General features: G+C 41.3%; 1 protein-coding gene across 1 annotated transcript; it reads left to right on the top strand.

The window, feature by feature from the left end:
- Nucleotides 1-1,325: 1,325 nt before the first annotated feature.
- Nucleotides 1,326-5,342, top strand: LOC119735155 (lactadherin-like). The gene is made up of 3 exons (XM_038208858.1): nucleotides 1,326-1,422; nucleotides 2,946-3,151; nucleotides 5,187-5,342. The coding sequence occupies exons 1-3, from the start codon at nucleotides 1,326-1,328 to the stop codon at nucleotides 5,340-5,342; spliced, it is 459 nt and encodes a 152-aa protein (XP_038064786.1).
- Nucleotides 5,343-17,097: the final 11,755 nt, after the last annotated feature.

The following is a 17,097-nucleotide window of genomic DNA, read 5'->3' as shown; positions in this document are numbered from 1 at the left end:
TATGCACACCTTGGGATCAAGGTGCGCATTTAGAAGGAAAGCCGCGGAAACTTATGATCCAGAAAAAAATATAAAGGAAGAAAAATTCTAACAATTTTAAAACGGTGATCGGGTCGTACCCGATCAATGAACAATGAAGGCCTTACGAAGGTACTACCAAAAACGGTATCATTGAGGCATCTCCAACGGCATCACACGACCAAAGTAATCCACCGTGCAGTAATGAAGGGCGTCCATCAGTTGTATATTAACCTATATCACCCTTCCCCTTGTATTATTTTCCTCAGTTTAAACATTTCATTTACATACGAGCCTGAAGCTGTTGGTATTGAAACGGAACACCAATCAACCGAAAATTTAAGTCACAGTCCCCTTAAAATAAAGTTAAACATACTTCATGAATCGTTCATTACATCAACCCATTTTAGTTCGTATAGCGGCGAAACGTGGGGTTCAACTCGAAGGAGTGGGGGGCTCCCGGGTTCATTTTGATTGGAGGGGGAGCATTACATGGCTTTTAACACTAGAAAAAGTTGATTTTGCCTTCCCCGAATTCCGAGCGGAATTTGGGATTTGTTAAATGTGTCGATAGCAGATATGATTAATGTGACGAGATTATCAACACAAAACTCGGAGGAAGTTTTTGAGACCATAGCTATAAGACCCTTTTTTCGAACAATAGGTGTTCTGCCAGGGATGATATACGGACACGCATGCTGGATTGGTCAAGAGCCCGACCTTGCGTCCAATCAGCTTCGGTGGGCGTTACCTGCAGCTGGGGAGGCTAGCTGCCAGTGCACGGATATGAAACTTGGCGGGGTCAACCTGTTCCAGCCCCGGCGACCGTTGCATGTGCAGTATTTTGATGCGCCACTTGGGTTACATGCAGTCAAGAAGGCACTCAACTGCACTGCGAAAGAAGGTGGGTATCAACGATGTGCAATTTATACAACGCTGTTCTGTCTGGAATATTCCTGTACTTAAAGGAAATATAATGAGCACATGCGCATACACAGAAAACAAACAGGCAGCGGGTGCGCATCTTAAATGTGCAAGTGAGGCTATTATCAAGATCAACAACCACAGATCCTGTGCAAACTTGCACATTGACTTCCCACCCAATATAAGGGACCAGACTATTCTGCACTTAATATCCAACCTAATGCAAATGACTCCACAGCAAGGCGAGAGAGCAGTTAGTGGCAGAGTACTGCGCGATAGCACGGGGACAAGGTTGAGGCGTATAACTGTACGGAAAATGTTGATTATTTTTGTGTATGGTCTTATCTTGATTGACAGTGTGTGTAGCTGAAGGGCCTCTTGGTATGGGGGATAGTCGTATACCTGATGATCACATCACGGCCTCTTCCCAATATAACTGGGTGGACCACGCACCTTGGAAGGCTCGCCTCACAACTAGTGGTAAGTATCAAAGAGTTGGAACGGATTGATATATTTCCGGGGGGGGGGGGGGGGGGGGTTACATACATACGTATTGCGGTTATAACAATAGAGGGCGCCTTAAATTACGTCACTACGATCCTCATAGCGGAAGACAACCGCACCCTATTATGTGCTTCCTTTTGGTAGGGCAGTGGATTCGAATATTATTTGATACTTTCCAAAAAAATTACAATCTTTTCACCGTACCGCCGGCTAGTGTTCACGCAAAGCGTCATTTTTAAGAAACTAGCAGGACGCGGCACCCGCTACAGGGGCGGATCCAGAAATTTTCGCAGGCGGGGGGGGGGGGGGGGGGGTTTAATCAGCAAAAAAATCTGAAAATGTACACATTTTTTTTTTCTCCGGACACTTGGGGGGGGGGGGAGGTACCATATTTCAATAGGGGCCGCTGTTCAAATTCTATGATTATTAACACTAGATTACAGAATGGTGTACCGTAATTTGAACAGGGGGACATTATAACAGTATAATTTTTTGGGGGTGTAAGGGGGGGGGGGTTCGACTTATTTTATTTTAGGTATTTGTATGATAATTTTTTTTGACAGAGTTGGGGGGGGGGGTTGACACCCAAAAAAACCCTCTGGATCCGCGCCTGCCGGCTAGCTGGGTGTAGCCCTCAATTGACGTATATTTGAGAAGGGTTCTTTTCGTCAGGTTTCGAAATGCATATCCATTTCGTACGAATTACGATCGACCGTTTAAGGGTTAACTAATGTACATGTAGTACTTTGACCCCATTTTACATTTTGATCCCAAGTGGGCGTGGTCAATCTTGGTAAAGCAATTTTGCCACATTTGTCATCATCAACGTTATGTTTTGCGTAATAGCGATACGTTTTGGAGTGTTTTCATAGAGGTAATGTTGTAATATTTAACTGTTGAAAGTCTTAAAGAAACAAAGTTGCCAAAAAAAAGAAAAGAAAAGAAGCAAAACAAACAAATAAATCATTTTTCTCACGATCCAACTGTGACTTCAGAGGACAGGGAAGTCGAAGCATAGGACCTGCATCCACTGGGCACTTCTCAATTAATCCTTGCATTTGGTGCTTTCGCACACTCCTTGGGCCTTTTACAAAAAACCGTGACACACAGACATCAGACAGAGAGACAGAGAGACAACGTAGGATCCTTTGATATTCGCTCCGTTCACAAGTACCCCCTCAACGGCACAGGAAGTACAGTGAGGGTTTACCGACCGACGCCATCTTGCCTGACTGCAATTCATTTCCGCGAAGCGCGGCCACTTCGTGTACATAGTACAAATCTCCTGATGTACGTGCGTCACACACAAGGAACGGTGCGCGTCAACCAGCGAAAAGTCCCGCCCATGGGACGTCGTTGTTAGGTAAAAGGGTGCCCTCTTGTTAGCGCACGGAGCTCATAGGATGTAGGCCCAATCTCATGGCTGTCCTTTCCGCAAGATGCAAAATGTATTCTTTTCAAAGCGGTCTTTTATTAATAATGCATCGTTCGTTGTTTAGGTCATTCCGCATGGTGTTCCAAACAAGCAGTAGACCCGACACCGTGGATACAGGTGGACTTCTCACGTGACCTCTACGTCACTGGTCTGGTCACCCAGGGGCGAGACATACAGTACGATCAGTACGTGAAGAGTTACGAAGTGGCATTCAGCGGGGACGGCCAAGTCTGGCGACCCGTAACCAATGCAAGCGGGACGGCCATAAAGGTTTGTGGATTAATATTTGTATAGGTTTTTTCCGGCCAATTTCATGAAATGTTCATTCACTTCTGAAAATCAGTCTTTTGTTTTCGTCTGAATTATTTTGAATGCCCGTCTTCAATCCCATTTCAATTCAACCATTTACGGTACCGTGTGAATTCATTTACGTCAGCATACCTTTTCTAAATTGATTTCAGGTACAGCTAATTTGATTGATGGTTAATGACAAAGAAACCCCTAACTGTATCTGGTGCCGATGGCATTAAACTAAAAGTGAAATAGAATGGTGAATGTTTGATATCGCCCTCTAAAAGCGAAAAAGAAGTCTTGTAAACGAATCTGAATGGACATAAACGAAAGGTGCTGCTCAATCACTGAACTGATTGAACTGAAATGGAATCGAATGCTCTAGTAGCGAAAATGAAACGCGTGTTCAGAACGATTCTGAAATTCAGTCGAAAATGAATGACCGATTTTCAGAAGTGAATGAACATTTTAGGAAATTGGCCGGGAAACCTATATTAAGAAAAAAACATGATTTCGACCAGGCTTGTTATTATTGGCTACAGGAGGAAATATAATCACACTTCTCGATCCTGGATATGGGATAGAAATACTACGTGTAGAAAGAAGGTCATAGCCCCTACTTTTGATTCCAAATAACTCTGTTGTTTACCAATGGAATTCAACCAAAATGTCAGATCATGTGAAGAAGGCATGGCAAATTTTATGGAGCGAGTTTCATCAGCTGTGTGCAAGAGGGTGAAATTTAAAGGCTATGCGAAAAAAATACTTACTTTCAGAAAACCGATATAGGGCTGGAGACGGTGGCGGACTAGGCGCGTGCTGCGGCGGGCGGGGGTTGGGGGGGGGGGGGGGGTGACAACAGATTTGCCGACTGACCCCTTCCTTCACATTAACACAGTTTGAACAGACTTGACATTGAAATTCACATACTGGCACCCATATTTAAGACCAGGAGCCAGAGCCGTGCTCTCTAATAATAATAACAACAATATGGGTCATTTGGGAGACATCCCCAAAGGCTTGTGCACACATTAAAAAAAAGCCCTAACCTTAACCCCAATTTTACCTTATCCTACCCCACGAATTTGGGTGTATTTATGTTTTGGACCACGAACAATCGATCTAGCCTATTTGCGGCACTTAAATGTTGCCTCTAAACAGGAGCTGAGGCATTAGGGAAACCTCGAAATGTCTACCTAATGTCCCGGTGTCTCCCTATTAAAGGTATGAACAATGACGAAAAACTGTCCCACTAAGGTTACAGGGGTGATGTGGTGCTTATATAGCGATTTACATACAACCCTCTCACGCAGCAACGGACAATAGGTGGCGCTATTCGTTAAGGCATACTTTGCCGACAGAACAACTATTTTGTTAACAGTGAATAAAGGGGGGTGGGGGGGGGGGTAGGAGAGTGTCACCCCTCCCTCCCTCCTAGCCACGTCCGTGAATAGCCGTGTCCGAAGTACATGGCTTCGGCTGGATATAACACACGGGTCAATGAGAAGCGGCTGCAGCCGCTTCTAATGGGCTCCGTGCGCCAACGAAAGAGGGCGCCCTTTTACCTAGCAACGACGTCCCATGGGCGGGACATTTCGCTGGTTGACGCGCACCGTTCCTTGTGTGTGACGCATGTACACCAGGGGATTTGTACTATGTACACGCAGTGGCCGCGCTTCGCGGCAAATGAATTGCATGTCAGGCAAGATGGCGTCGGTCGGTCACCCCCAACTGTACCTTCTTTGCCGGTAAGGGGGTACTCCAAACGAGTACCATGGCGTGATCGATGTTGATGCAGATGCAGCAACTCGAGAGTGGCTTCTCAGGAAGCACCCAGAGATTTAACTACTTTTTTTTTGGTTTCACACGCAAGAAGTAGGGTACTTGTGAACGGAGCGGATATAGGCGCGTGTGTAATTTCAACCCGTAGCCATGTAATTCCGACACGGATCAACTTTATAGTTACTGTGCCTTTTCCCTTTCACTCAAAATCATGCTTGCTTGCAATTGACAGTTCGCTGGTAACACCGACAGGGTCCAACGAACAACTACCAAGTTCGATGATGTCCTGCGCACAAGATTCCTGCGCATTGTACCCAAAGAATGGAATAACGGATGCTGCATGAGTTTCGAGGTGATGGGCTGCAACCGTACCGAGTTGAAACCGTAGGACACCCTCGACTACATCAGTGGGTGGGAACTTACAATCGCATCAAATATTTCAAATCATTTAGAATCATCTGCTTTACATGCATTTTGTTTGTTTCCAATAACACCACTCAAAATTCCAAAGAGGAATGTTTAAAACCCAACCTGTTGAACTTTAGGTTCAGTGGATATTACACTTTTCGAGAAAAAAGAAAAAGAAAAACCATGCACAACCTTTTGATCACGAAACACGATGTCGTAAATAGCACTCCTTATTTCCACAAATTAGTCTCACTTATTGACTGATCGTTGAAAATTACGTACATTTTGGTGTTTCTTCGAAATGACAGCAAGCCAGACGGAACAATTTCAGGAGGTTTTCCCGGCCAATTTCCTATAATGTTCATTCGCTTCTAAAAATCGGTCATCCATTTTCGTCTGAATTTGAGAATCGCAGCTCTGAACACGCGTTTCCTTTTTCGCTACTAGAGCATTCGATTGAGCAGCAACTTTCTATTTAACTTTTAGTTTAATGCCATCAGCACCAAATACAATAATTAGGGGTTTCTTTTTCATTAACCGTCAATCAAATTAGCTGTACCTTAAATCAATTAAGAAAAGGTATACGTGCGTAAATGAATGCACACGTAACTTAATTGGCCGTCTGTATCTCACAATTCCGTTGAATTGAAATGGGTTTAAAGGAAATTGGGCGGGAAAACCTATACCATCAAGATGTTTAATCCAAGTAAGCTTTTTGAAAATAATTCGGTGGGTTATACTTTGGGATACACGCCATATATGCCTTTTACACAGCTGCAACACCAATACAATCTCGTGTATATATTACATTTGATCAGGTTATCTAAAACAACACAAACACTTTATGAGAAAATTCCTGAAGAAAAAAATACTACTGACGAAAATCACTCATTTTAAAAAGTAGAAATGTATAGATGGCACAGACATATTTCTATTATTCTCCTCTCTAGGAATACTCAAGGGGGTTTCGTTTAAAAAGGCAATATACTCCTTCACCCACTTGCATTAAAAAATGCTTCGCAAGATGACGTGGAAGACGTCTAAATAAAACAATTATAAACATATAATTTTTTCCAAATAACATTTCCTTTCCAAACAAAATTATATCATATGTTTTGATACGAATCTATTTTATCATAAACAAAACAATTAATGGTCGAACCAATAGCTCCCACCCCATTCTTTATCTCTTTGTACAGTTTGCAGCGGCCAACGAGCTATCCAGAATTTTCACATGGACATCAGTGTGCCAATTATTACGCTCTATATAAAACATTCGTAACAGTAACATTGCGCAGCGCCATCTATAGTCCTAGTTGGCAATATTGACTCATTTCCGACGGTAGAGAGCGCTATTGTACTTAGTTGTGGATAAGTTGTAGATAACAGTTTGCTGTAATATTTGCTGTCAATATTGTAATTTAATGCATTAAAACCTTGTTGTTTGTGTGCAGTGATATGTATTAACCAATGCATTCCATTTTAGGCTTTTTAACTGTCACCAATGATATAGGACGCAGATTTTGAAGGTGTTTTCCACAAATGTCTGTGTGTTTTATATGCACCCTCTTCATTTCAAAACGCTGTGCTTGGTAGGTATGGACGGCCATTTTTTGCATGTTAATTCCTATATTGTAGTTGGCAAAATGTATACCCGAAATTGCACATTTACGCCTTCAGTATTTCAGAGAAAGACCCCGATACTTTGAAGTAGGTATTGTAGAATTAGTTGGTGTGTTTTCTTCAATATGTAGCTGTTCGCGGCTGATTTTATGGAGTAATTATTTGTTTGAAATGGTGGTCATCCAGGGATTTTAGTTGGCAAATTTAAAGCAAAACCTACGCAGAATCAAAAAAAAATGGCGGGCCGTGGAAAGCCATTTGGTGCGTTCGAGCAGCTCACCCGGATCGACTCGGGTAAAGGCAGACGGGTTATCCATGACAGCCGGGCTAATCAAACGCTCAACCGCGGGCCATCACGATCCTAACGTTACGCTCGTAGCAACGGCCGTCATGGCCGTAGCCACTGATTAAACGCCCGTCTCGGATTGGGTTTGGTTTGAGATTTAGTGCTTTTCAGTCAATTGCAAAAACTCAAGAAAGTTTGGCTGGAATTATAGCCTCAAAAGTCGCAATGAACTCAATAAATGATTACTTTCAGACTTCAAATAAAGTAAATTTTTAAGTCCACTTGAGATTTCCGCTGTCCGGCTGTCATATTTTGTCCGTTTCTTGGAATGAACAACGCATGCGTGTGACGTATTTTTACCACTGACTCTGCTCCACGAGCAGGGTCTGTGGCAGCTGACCCGGGTGAGCCCCGAGAATGACGTCAGAGCTAATCGAACGGCACGGGGCTGACCCGTGTCGACCCGGGTGAGCTAAACGAACGCACCCATTATAAGTCTGATACCGGCCAGCGTGTCGATTGTCAGATTGACCTATGACGTAGGGGTCAACCCAATAAGGTGACGCACGAGTGTGTATAGGACAAATAGGCCAATCAATCTGGGAGGCGGCACAGCCAAAAAGCATAGCAACCAATAAGATATCAGAAGCACTCGTGTACTATGAGGTCAACGGTCAATGACGTAGCTAGCTTCTCAATGTCAATCTATAACACAAATAGCGCCTCATATCGGACACTTGCTAAATTAATGTGAAATGGTGAAGATTTGCTGGAGGCAGGCACATATAGACTGGTCTCTACTTTTTAATTAATGTGTGCATGTATATATTTTTTTCGTGGACGGCGCACATTTTTAATGCTGTAAAATTGTATTGCTGTTAAAATGTATCTCAGTCAATGCCATTGAAGTGTTTAAAAACCAAATATTTTGGCATACACAGGCGCGGATCCGGGGGGGGGGGGTAAACCCCCTCCCCTCCTCCCTCTCCTCGCCCCTCCTACTTTCACTTGGTGTCAATCAAGTTGTGTATTCGAGATTTTAGAGACCAAAGCACATTAGTGGCAAATAATTGCAATTAATAACTATTTTGTTTGTGTCTAAGATTTTATGAAAACTAATCTGTACCGAATAGGCCATACTTTTGAGCACGTGAGGGCGCTGTTTTACACAGGCGGATATGAGGGGGGGGGGGCGGGGTTAGGGGTATAAAGGAAACAGGCAAATCATGCAGAAAAAGTAGCACATGCCTGCTAACCACCCCTTGAAAGCTAACCCCCCTTTTAGCCAAAGGTGGCTTCGCCCCTGTTTTACTAATTTTTTGCGGGGGGGGGGGGTGTTACAATTCCTACTGGACAACCCCCGTTTATTATTGCAGTTTAGTACCTTTAGTTATCTCTAAAAATTAAATATTGGCGACTTACGTCAACAGGCGCGGAACAGGGGGGGGGGGGGGTCGAAACTCCCTGCTCTGATACCAAACAAAATTATAACAATTATAGTAATACTAATGACGTATATGTCCGCCTGTCCGCAACAATCGGACATACACAAATCTGACGGGCCTGACCTCCCCCTGCAAACATTTCTTGGATCCGCCCCAGTCAATAACCTTGGATGCAGTCTGTTTATAACCCCAAATAACGTCGTTATATACCGCCCTCGTTCGTTCAAAACTAAGGCCTAACATTTTTTTTTGCTCGTTGCAGCTACATAACCGATGCAGTCCGTGCTATCATGTTACATAGCGCCCTCAAGTCTATTGAATGAAAAATACCGAAAACTCTGCCTGTTCAGACAATTTCGTTTTTTTTTCATCAAAGTCTGATCACTATGAATCAAAGTCTGATCACGTGTCGTTTTTATTTACTACATTTTCATGACAGATAAAGATTTTTTTAAGCATCAAAATCCAAAGCTTTAGTTCTGTCTTTTCCAGAGAGATACTTTATGTACCAATGTCCTAATGCAACATTGGCTAGGCAGCGAGAGCCATGGCTTTGATTATGAAGGTTATTTGAAATTGGTGTACAGAGTTTTCGGATAGTTATGTGAAATTTGGATAAAAAATGAGATAACACAAATTCATGTCTGGTCGTAAGAATCCGCTGTAAGTAATTTGCTGCATGAGGTGTTGTATCAATTAGATATTTAATTTTCACTGGCAAAAATACTGCCCAGGTTATCTCATTATTTATATAGCAAAGCCTGTCTAATTTTATTTCCCTTTTGGGAAAGTTCGCCACAGAAACTTATTCTTTTTGGCAAAGTATAAGCCATAGAAACTTAATCTTTTACGGAAAGTTAGCCACTGAAATCATTCAATTTATTATTCAATTAACTAATCTGGCACTGTGTTTGTAATTCATTGTATTTGTAAACATGTTTGTAGTGATTTTTTAATTGAATGCAGGACCCCAATGGAAACCAGTTTTGAACTGTTTGGGCATACCCTAGGTAAAGAAATGTAATAAATAAATAAATATCAAAATATTCATTAGAAGAGAAAGGAGCTTTTGTACATGACAAAGTCAGTTTTGTTCTTCGCAGTAAAAATAAAAAAACACCTGCTTAATTCAACACACCTGTCTGAGGTTACTAATTGCCAGACCCCAACTCTCTTAGTTCTCAGAGAAAACAAAACAAAAACGGCGCGACCTTGTGAGAACGGGACGGCACTTTATTAGCTTCAGCCGGCGGACGGAAAGGAGCCGAATCTTATAGGAGGCATCGGAGGGGTGTTGGGAAAAGATTGTCAATTACCTCGTTAGCAGTAACATCCTTTGACTTGAGGTCCCCCGGTAATTATGTATTGATGGTTTTCACCAAGGGCTACCTGATTTAGAAATATCTATTTATATAATATACTAGCATTGAGCTGATGTGGATTTCCCTGGTAGACATTCATCTCGCACAATTAGTGGGGGAGATATGAAAACATTTTGAGGAATTGTTCACTTCGATGATAAAAGCATGGCATTTGGCACACAGTCAGAGTACGGCTTAAGAAACATATTTGGCTATACAGGTGAGTCAAAAAAAAAGCGAAACCAAAATGTCGGGACGATTGTTTTAGTTATGCATTTAGTTATGCATGTAGCACTTTCAAAATCTAGGATATGAAAGCCCAATTCATAAGCATTCGATTAGTATAAGAATCATTCGAATCACTTATTACTTTTTAAGTTACGGAGTTTTAAACACAACCACCGTTTTAATGTTCGGTCCACGGATCACAAAAAACAATTCACACACATCCCTAAGTGATTTGTTTTCGTTTTGCTGAAAGAACAGAACAGAACTTTAAAACGGTGGTTGTGTTTAAAATTCCGTAACTTAAAAATTACATAAGTGATATGAATGATTCTTGTACTAAAAGAAAGCTTATGATTTGGGCTTTTATATGCTAGAATGTGAAAGTGCTACATGCAGAACTTCACTAAAACAATAGTCCTAACATTTGGGTTTTTTTTTTTTTTACTCACCCTGTATTTGGGGGATTGTTCACTTCGATGATAAAAGCATGGCATTTGGCACACAGTCAGAGTATGTCTTAAGAAAGATGTTTTGCTATAGGGCCATCGCAGTTTTGTCCTTTGAAAAAAAAATAGGTAGAATAACAAGTAATTTTCAAAATTTTCAAAATGGCTGCCATTGCTTGTTATTCTACCTATATTTTTTTTCAAAGGACAAATCTGCGATGGCCCTATAGCCAAATATCTTTCTCATGACATACTCTGACTGTGTGCCAAATGCCATGCTTTTATCATCAAATGAACAACCCCATCACCTATCTGCCGTACTGAATTCAAAATGAACACTGCTCCCAACTTGCCAAGGAATTTTGGGAGCCTGGTGCATTATTTGGACACTAATTTTTAGACCAATTAAAACCAATTCATTGGAGGCCCACGCTTCACTTCGTTGCGGCTATAGATCGAAGAGGATTTTAAGTATGCTAGAACCAATTTAGACAACTGGAAACTGTTATTTCTACGGTTCTAATCTTCTGAAAAATGGGCTGGAGTAAATGGCTGAAATTCTGTTGTACAAATTGCACATTTTGTTGTGATGTGATGTAAAATGTTTGGGCATTAAAGCATTGTGTAGAGATTTTTTTCTCCTTTGAGATTGTATTCAAAAAGACATTAACGGAATTCTTTCTTTTCTTTGCACACCGAATAAATTAAAGTTGAGGATTTCCTCGTGTCGATTGGTCTATTATGCGAGGTTCGATTTCTGCCCCAGCAATTTGTCAATTTCGGACCCCTCAATTTGTCATCTTAATTGTCTCCGAGCTTTATTACGCTGTCCCAGGCTACGGACACTTGCATTCCAAACCTTTTTATTATTTTTCCCACGCTGATCACTGATGAGGAGGAGAGAGCGAAAGAGAGAGAGAAAAAAATCCTACACCAGAAAACCTAATAAAATCATCAGGTCCCACGTGCGCTGGCCAAGCGTCTTCACGGAGCTCATTGTCTACCGGCACGCGCGGCCAAATCCCCGCCACGCGTGGGCCTCCCGTGCGCGCTCCGTTCTCCCAATCCGTCGTTCTCGCCTCACGGATTTCAAAAGATTACGTCCTAACAAAAAAAATCAAAGGGGGAGAAAAAAACCAACATGTGAGAGTTTTAACTGTTGCGAATTTTTATTTATCGAAGGTTTTTATTATCTTTTTTTGCTTCTCGGCAGGGGAACCCGTGTCATTTTTTTTCAGTATTTACTTTGATGAATCGGTGATTTCTTTTGCCGATGAGCAGCGTTGATGGGACTTGTCAACGGGGGCTGATGGGTCGGTTGGTGTGTGTTGTCGGCCGGCTTTCCCACACGGTTCCGCCCGACATCCTGCTGTGTCCCGGTAAACTGTGTGCCGCTAAATCCACCAAAAAAATGTGACAAACACGAATGATCTCAGCGGCTGACAGCTATCTCTGTAGAGAGTTTTATTAGAAGTTATGCTTAACTGCCCGCTTTGTTTCCTTCTTCTTCCCCTTTATGCGTAACACGCCAGCTTATTTCGATGATTAATGTGTGCGACTCTCAAAAGCCCGGTGCAATTAAGTTTCACCTGTTGACCTTGAATATATGAATTGATAATTGATTGTGCGCTCGCAACAGGTGTTTTGGCCACCTTTCTCCTTTTGTCATTTTGTCGAGCCGTTTCCTAAACCAAAAAAATCCATTTCCCATTTCTGCTAATCGCACAATTAATTGTCATGGCATAGCTGTTTTTTAAAAACCCCCATTGGGCCGCACTTGTTCTTACAAACGTCAATGCATTATGCACAGCACATTTCAATCAGTGGGACGTCATCTACTGTAGTTTCTCGCTGTTTTGTATTGAAAGTAAGCCATACCACTGATTTTTTTTTTTTTTTAAAGAAATTGGAGTTCATGCAATTTTTTTTTTTTAAAGAAATTGGAGTTCATGCAAATTTCAATTAGTGGGACGTCATCTACTATAGTTTCTCGCTCTGTTGTATTGAAACTAAGCCATACCACTGATTTTTAGAAAAAAATAATTTCATGCTTATAGATTTCATTCCGGTAACTCTGTATGATATTCTGAACCGGTTTTAATTCTGAGGCAGCACATGCAGGAAAGAATTAAGACCCCCCCCCCCAAAAAAAAACCCGGACGGTTTTTCAAATGTTAATCTACAGACTAATGACTAATAGTGGTTTCGTGAATTAATGCATATCTCGGTTCTAGTATTTAAGTATGTCAAAACTTCTGTTTTAGTTTTAAATTGCGTTCCTAGGCCTAACATTTTTAATAGATATTTATTATTTAATGTTTGTGAAACTTTCTTAACCACAACCAATTTGGCCTTTTGGGTCACGATTTGTGGCTGAAATCTATAGGCCGATCTGTCTACCCTCGACGCGCAAGTCGGTATTATGTGGGCGTAATTTTTGATGTCATTTTTCGGTTGTATAATAAATTTATTTCAATTTTTGAAAATATTTCTTTTCTACTATCACGCAACACAGTTTACGAAATGAAGTTCAAGGAAGAGTAGATCATTTTGTCACTGATGCACTTTTAAATTTTATTTTGAAGCAACAAAAGTGCTCTAAATATAAAGACGGGTGTTTAACACCTAAACCTGATAACGAAGCGTTAGCTCTGTGAGTGCTGTATATTTCGAGAAAACACAATTTTCTGGATCTCGACTTCAATTCAAAAGTTGCTGAGTCATGACACGATCCCGAAATCAGCATTCGGGACATGATTCTCATTCAGCCGATTGTTGCTACGTGATGTCACACACAGAACTGACGATTCTTGCTAACAATTGCAACCGCGCGTGCGCTTGCGGTGTGTCACTGCGCCTGCACCCATTCACGGATTCGCCCAATTACTCACCAACTGCCAACGGAAACTTCCAAAAATGCGTCACTTGACACATCTTTGGGAATGACCTTCTTTAACTGCTTTTTGTTTGCTTCAAAACCAAGTAAGCTTTTTACAATAATTTGGACGGTTACTTTTTCGATAGATGCAAATTGTCTACTCCACCTTTAAAGTCAGGCGAGTCTTCGTTGCACGCAGGACCAAAATTTTTACAACGCCATCGTGTTTTAAATCCTAGTTTTAAGACCGCGTAAGCTGGACAAATTTGCCTCCTTTTGAAAAGGGGAGGAGTTAATCCCGAGCAGGTGGATTAGATCGATTACCGATTAATCGTCTACTTGTCACCGTCTGTCACTAATCCGCACGGAGATTAAGCGGGTCGGATTAGTCCGAAATGACAATGTGAAAACAACGAGAGCCGTGACAGTGCAGGCTGTGTGTACGAGTATGATGGGAAAATTCGCAGGAGTCCATGTGCGTTTTTCAAACTCTGGTTTCAACTTGGCATCGGCACCACGTTCACGATTTTAGGTCCCTGACGTCAGTACTTTGGCTCATAGCAATTGATTTTTTTTCCAGGCTCAGAAGCCTCAAAAACCTAGTTTTATGAGGACAACATTTCTATTGTATTCGGTTTGAACATTTCAACATTATGAATTGTTCTGGAGACTGGGATAAAAACGTATCCGAAACGATGCCAGAGTTTGGTAAAATGCCCTAAACGCACAATGGTACTAGAGGCATACACTGAAAATCATTCTTATTAACAAACTTTGCAAAATAATTAGAGTGACTTTAAAACCAAAGCAGCAGGGCGATCTCTTTCGTACATTTTTGCTCCATTTTGCTCCTCATTTTTCTTTTGTAAACAATCTCTGTAATTTTATCTATTTAAAGGGAATATACAACATTTGCAAACATCGAAAAATAAAACTACCAAGTTTTTACGAAATACCTTACAAGGATGTTGGTAAATGACAGTCTCAAGCATCTTGTAAAATTATGGCACCTAGTGTGAAGTCATTTTCAAGAAAATGGTGTTTTTGTAAACATTTCCAACGGTGGTCGGCCGACCAGCGTTGGAAAAACCTAACTTTTTTGCAACTACTGCTCCAAATTTACAATTTTTTCAGTCCAAATTTTGTTTGCTATTGGTTACATTTTCATGAACGGGTGCAGGCCAGCTAGACTGGTTCCCTTGCCTTACAATTTTCCATCATCTATTATTGATCCATTTTATCTTTTGTGGAGTCAGGGAACCAGACTACTTGAACATTTTTTTCCCCAACCTTTTAGAACACAGAACTTCAAAAATGTCAGTGTAACAATATTTGATCTATTATACTAACCCCTCAAATAGTTCATTTCTGAAAATTACAGCAAAAGCCAATGATGTTTATTCCCTTTAAGTAGAAGTCGACTACTTTTTGCAAGTAGCACCTTAAATATAATCGGGCGGGGTAGGGGGGATGCACTCACAAACAGTTTTAATTTATGTTGTCTTTTTAACCAAGTAGCTGAATTTTACCGAATGCAGGGATTTAGTTAACAAAAGTTATTGGAGTCACCGATCGCCCCCCCCCCAATTTTACCCCCAACCAGTACAAGCTTACATTTCAAACCACAGGGTGCGCCTAGAAACCGAGTGACGTCCTACGCGCGTGCCTCCCTCTAACAGGTGTGCTTGGCCAATGGCTGTCGGGCTTAATTGCAGACTACAACCACGTGACAAAATACCGAACCGGAACAAAAGGCCTACAGTTCTCCTCAGTTCAGTCCAACAAAATGCCCTGGCCAGTCAAATGGGTGCATTTCACTTTCATTTTCATTTTCATTTTCATTACATATCCCCACCAATCGCAAGCTTTTATTTTTTGTCATTTTGAACTTTTGAAAACTCTCAGTTCGGAGTATCGGAAAACAGGTCATTTTACCAAATCCAACGCTGAACTTTTATTTTTAGTTGCAAATAATAGATAAAGGGACAAAAAAAGAGAGTATTTCTGGAGTCCTTTTGAAACACTTGAAAGGTGGTTATATTTGGTGTCATGGTTTTGAAACAACTTACAAAAAAAAACCCCGAACGGGCAATAAAAATTAATAAGCCGCGGTCGGGAAGACGCTCAAATTTCAGGCAATTTGGGGCGTGCTTTATTGCTTAAGTACACGCACACCCTGTCAACCCTTTGGCCTCACACACACACAAGAAAAGGGGCATTATTATATTATGCTCCAGCGAAGAATCACTCACGTTAGATCCAAGGGAAAAACTGAATGAGTTTAATAACGGCTCCCACAATAGCGGCAAAGGCATCAATTTCGCCGGTCAAGGTCGGGTATCAAAGCCTGCTTTTTTCTCCTTTCGTGTCTCCCGGTTCCCGCCTAATTATCTCCCGCGCTTTTTTTGTTGTTATTGCCCGCGTGCATTTTGATAGATGGCAGGAGAATGAGGCGGTTTCTCTTTTCTTTTTTTTTTCTTCTTCTTCTTTTTCCTACGATAGCCCCGGGCGGTGCTCGCGTGCGTGTTTATGTGTGGTGGATGGAGTCCCCCCTAAAATACAAGACACGCGAGCGCTCTGGAGATTGGAAGTCGGAACGGAAATTGGCGAAACTTGAGGGAGCTTTTTTTTTTTTTATTTTAGATCGTAGATCTTCGATCCGGGACTCCGTTAAGTGTGTGTACGGGGGAAGACAAGATCATCTACGCCTGGGGGTAAACGGACCGACAATAATAAAGCGAGGTTCGTGAGTGAGAATCGTGTAAATCAACGTGGTCTTTTTGTTGGTTCAGGGATTTATGGCATATTGTTCTTATTTGTTTTACTTGTCTCAGCCTAGTGTCCATTTTGTACCTAGCTATCTCAGTAATATGACTGACTGACTCCCTGTCAATTGAGAATGAAACTTGATTAAAGGGAAGATACAACATTTGCAAACATCAAAAACAATTACCACGTAATACCTTACTGGATTGTTAGGGAATGACAGTCTAAAGCATCCTGTAAAATTGTGGCTCCTGGTGTGCTGTCACTTTTAAGAAAAATTTATTTTTTCAACGGCCGACCAGCGTTGGAGAAAACTTTTTTTCTTCAAAAACTGTTCCTAATTTTTCATAGGATTCCGCATTTTCTTTGCAATAGATTACACACCTGTGAAGGATACAAACCTGCTAGACTGATTCTCTGACATTACAATTCCCCAAAGTATATTATTGCTCCGTTTCATCTTAAGTGGGGTCAGATAACCAGACTACAAGAACATGATAGGTTTTCGTGGTTTTTCCAGCATCTACAAGCCCAAAACATGAAACAAGTCATTTTTAACAATATTTGCTATAACATACTAATCCTCCAAATCCATTTATTTCTGAAAATTGCAACAAAACAAAAGCAAATGTTGTACATTCCCTTTAAGCCACATCTTTGCCCAAAACATTTGACTTTAATATTATTATTTATTTATTTCTG

This window comes from Patiria miniata, unplaced genomic scaffold (assembly GCF_015706575.1).
Source record: "Patiria miniata isolate m_02_andy unplaced genomic scaffold, ASM1570657v1 HiC_scaffold_29, whole genome shotgun sequence".
NCBI classification, from domain to species: Eukaryota; Metazoa; Echinodermata; class Asteroidea; order Valvatida; family Asterinidae; genus Patiria; species Patiria miniata.
Note: the sequence above shows the minus strand (reverse complement) of the source record. Positions and strands in the feature narration are given on the sequence as shown.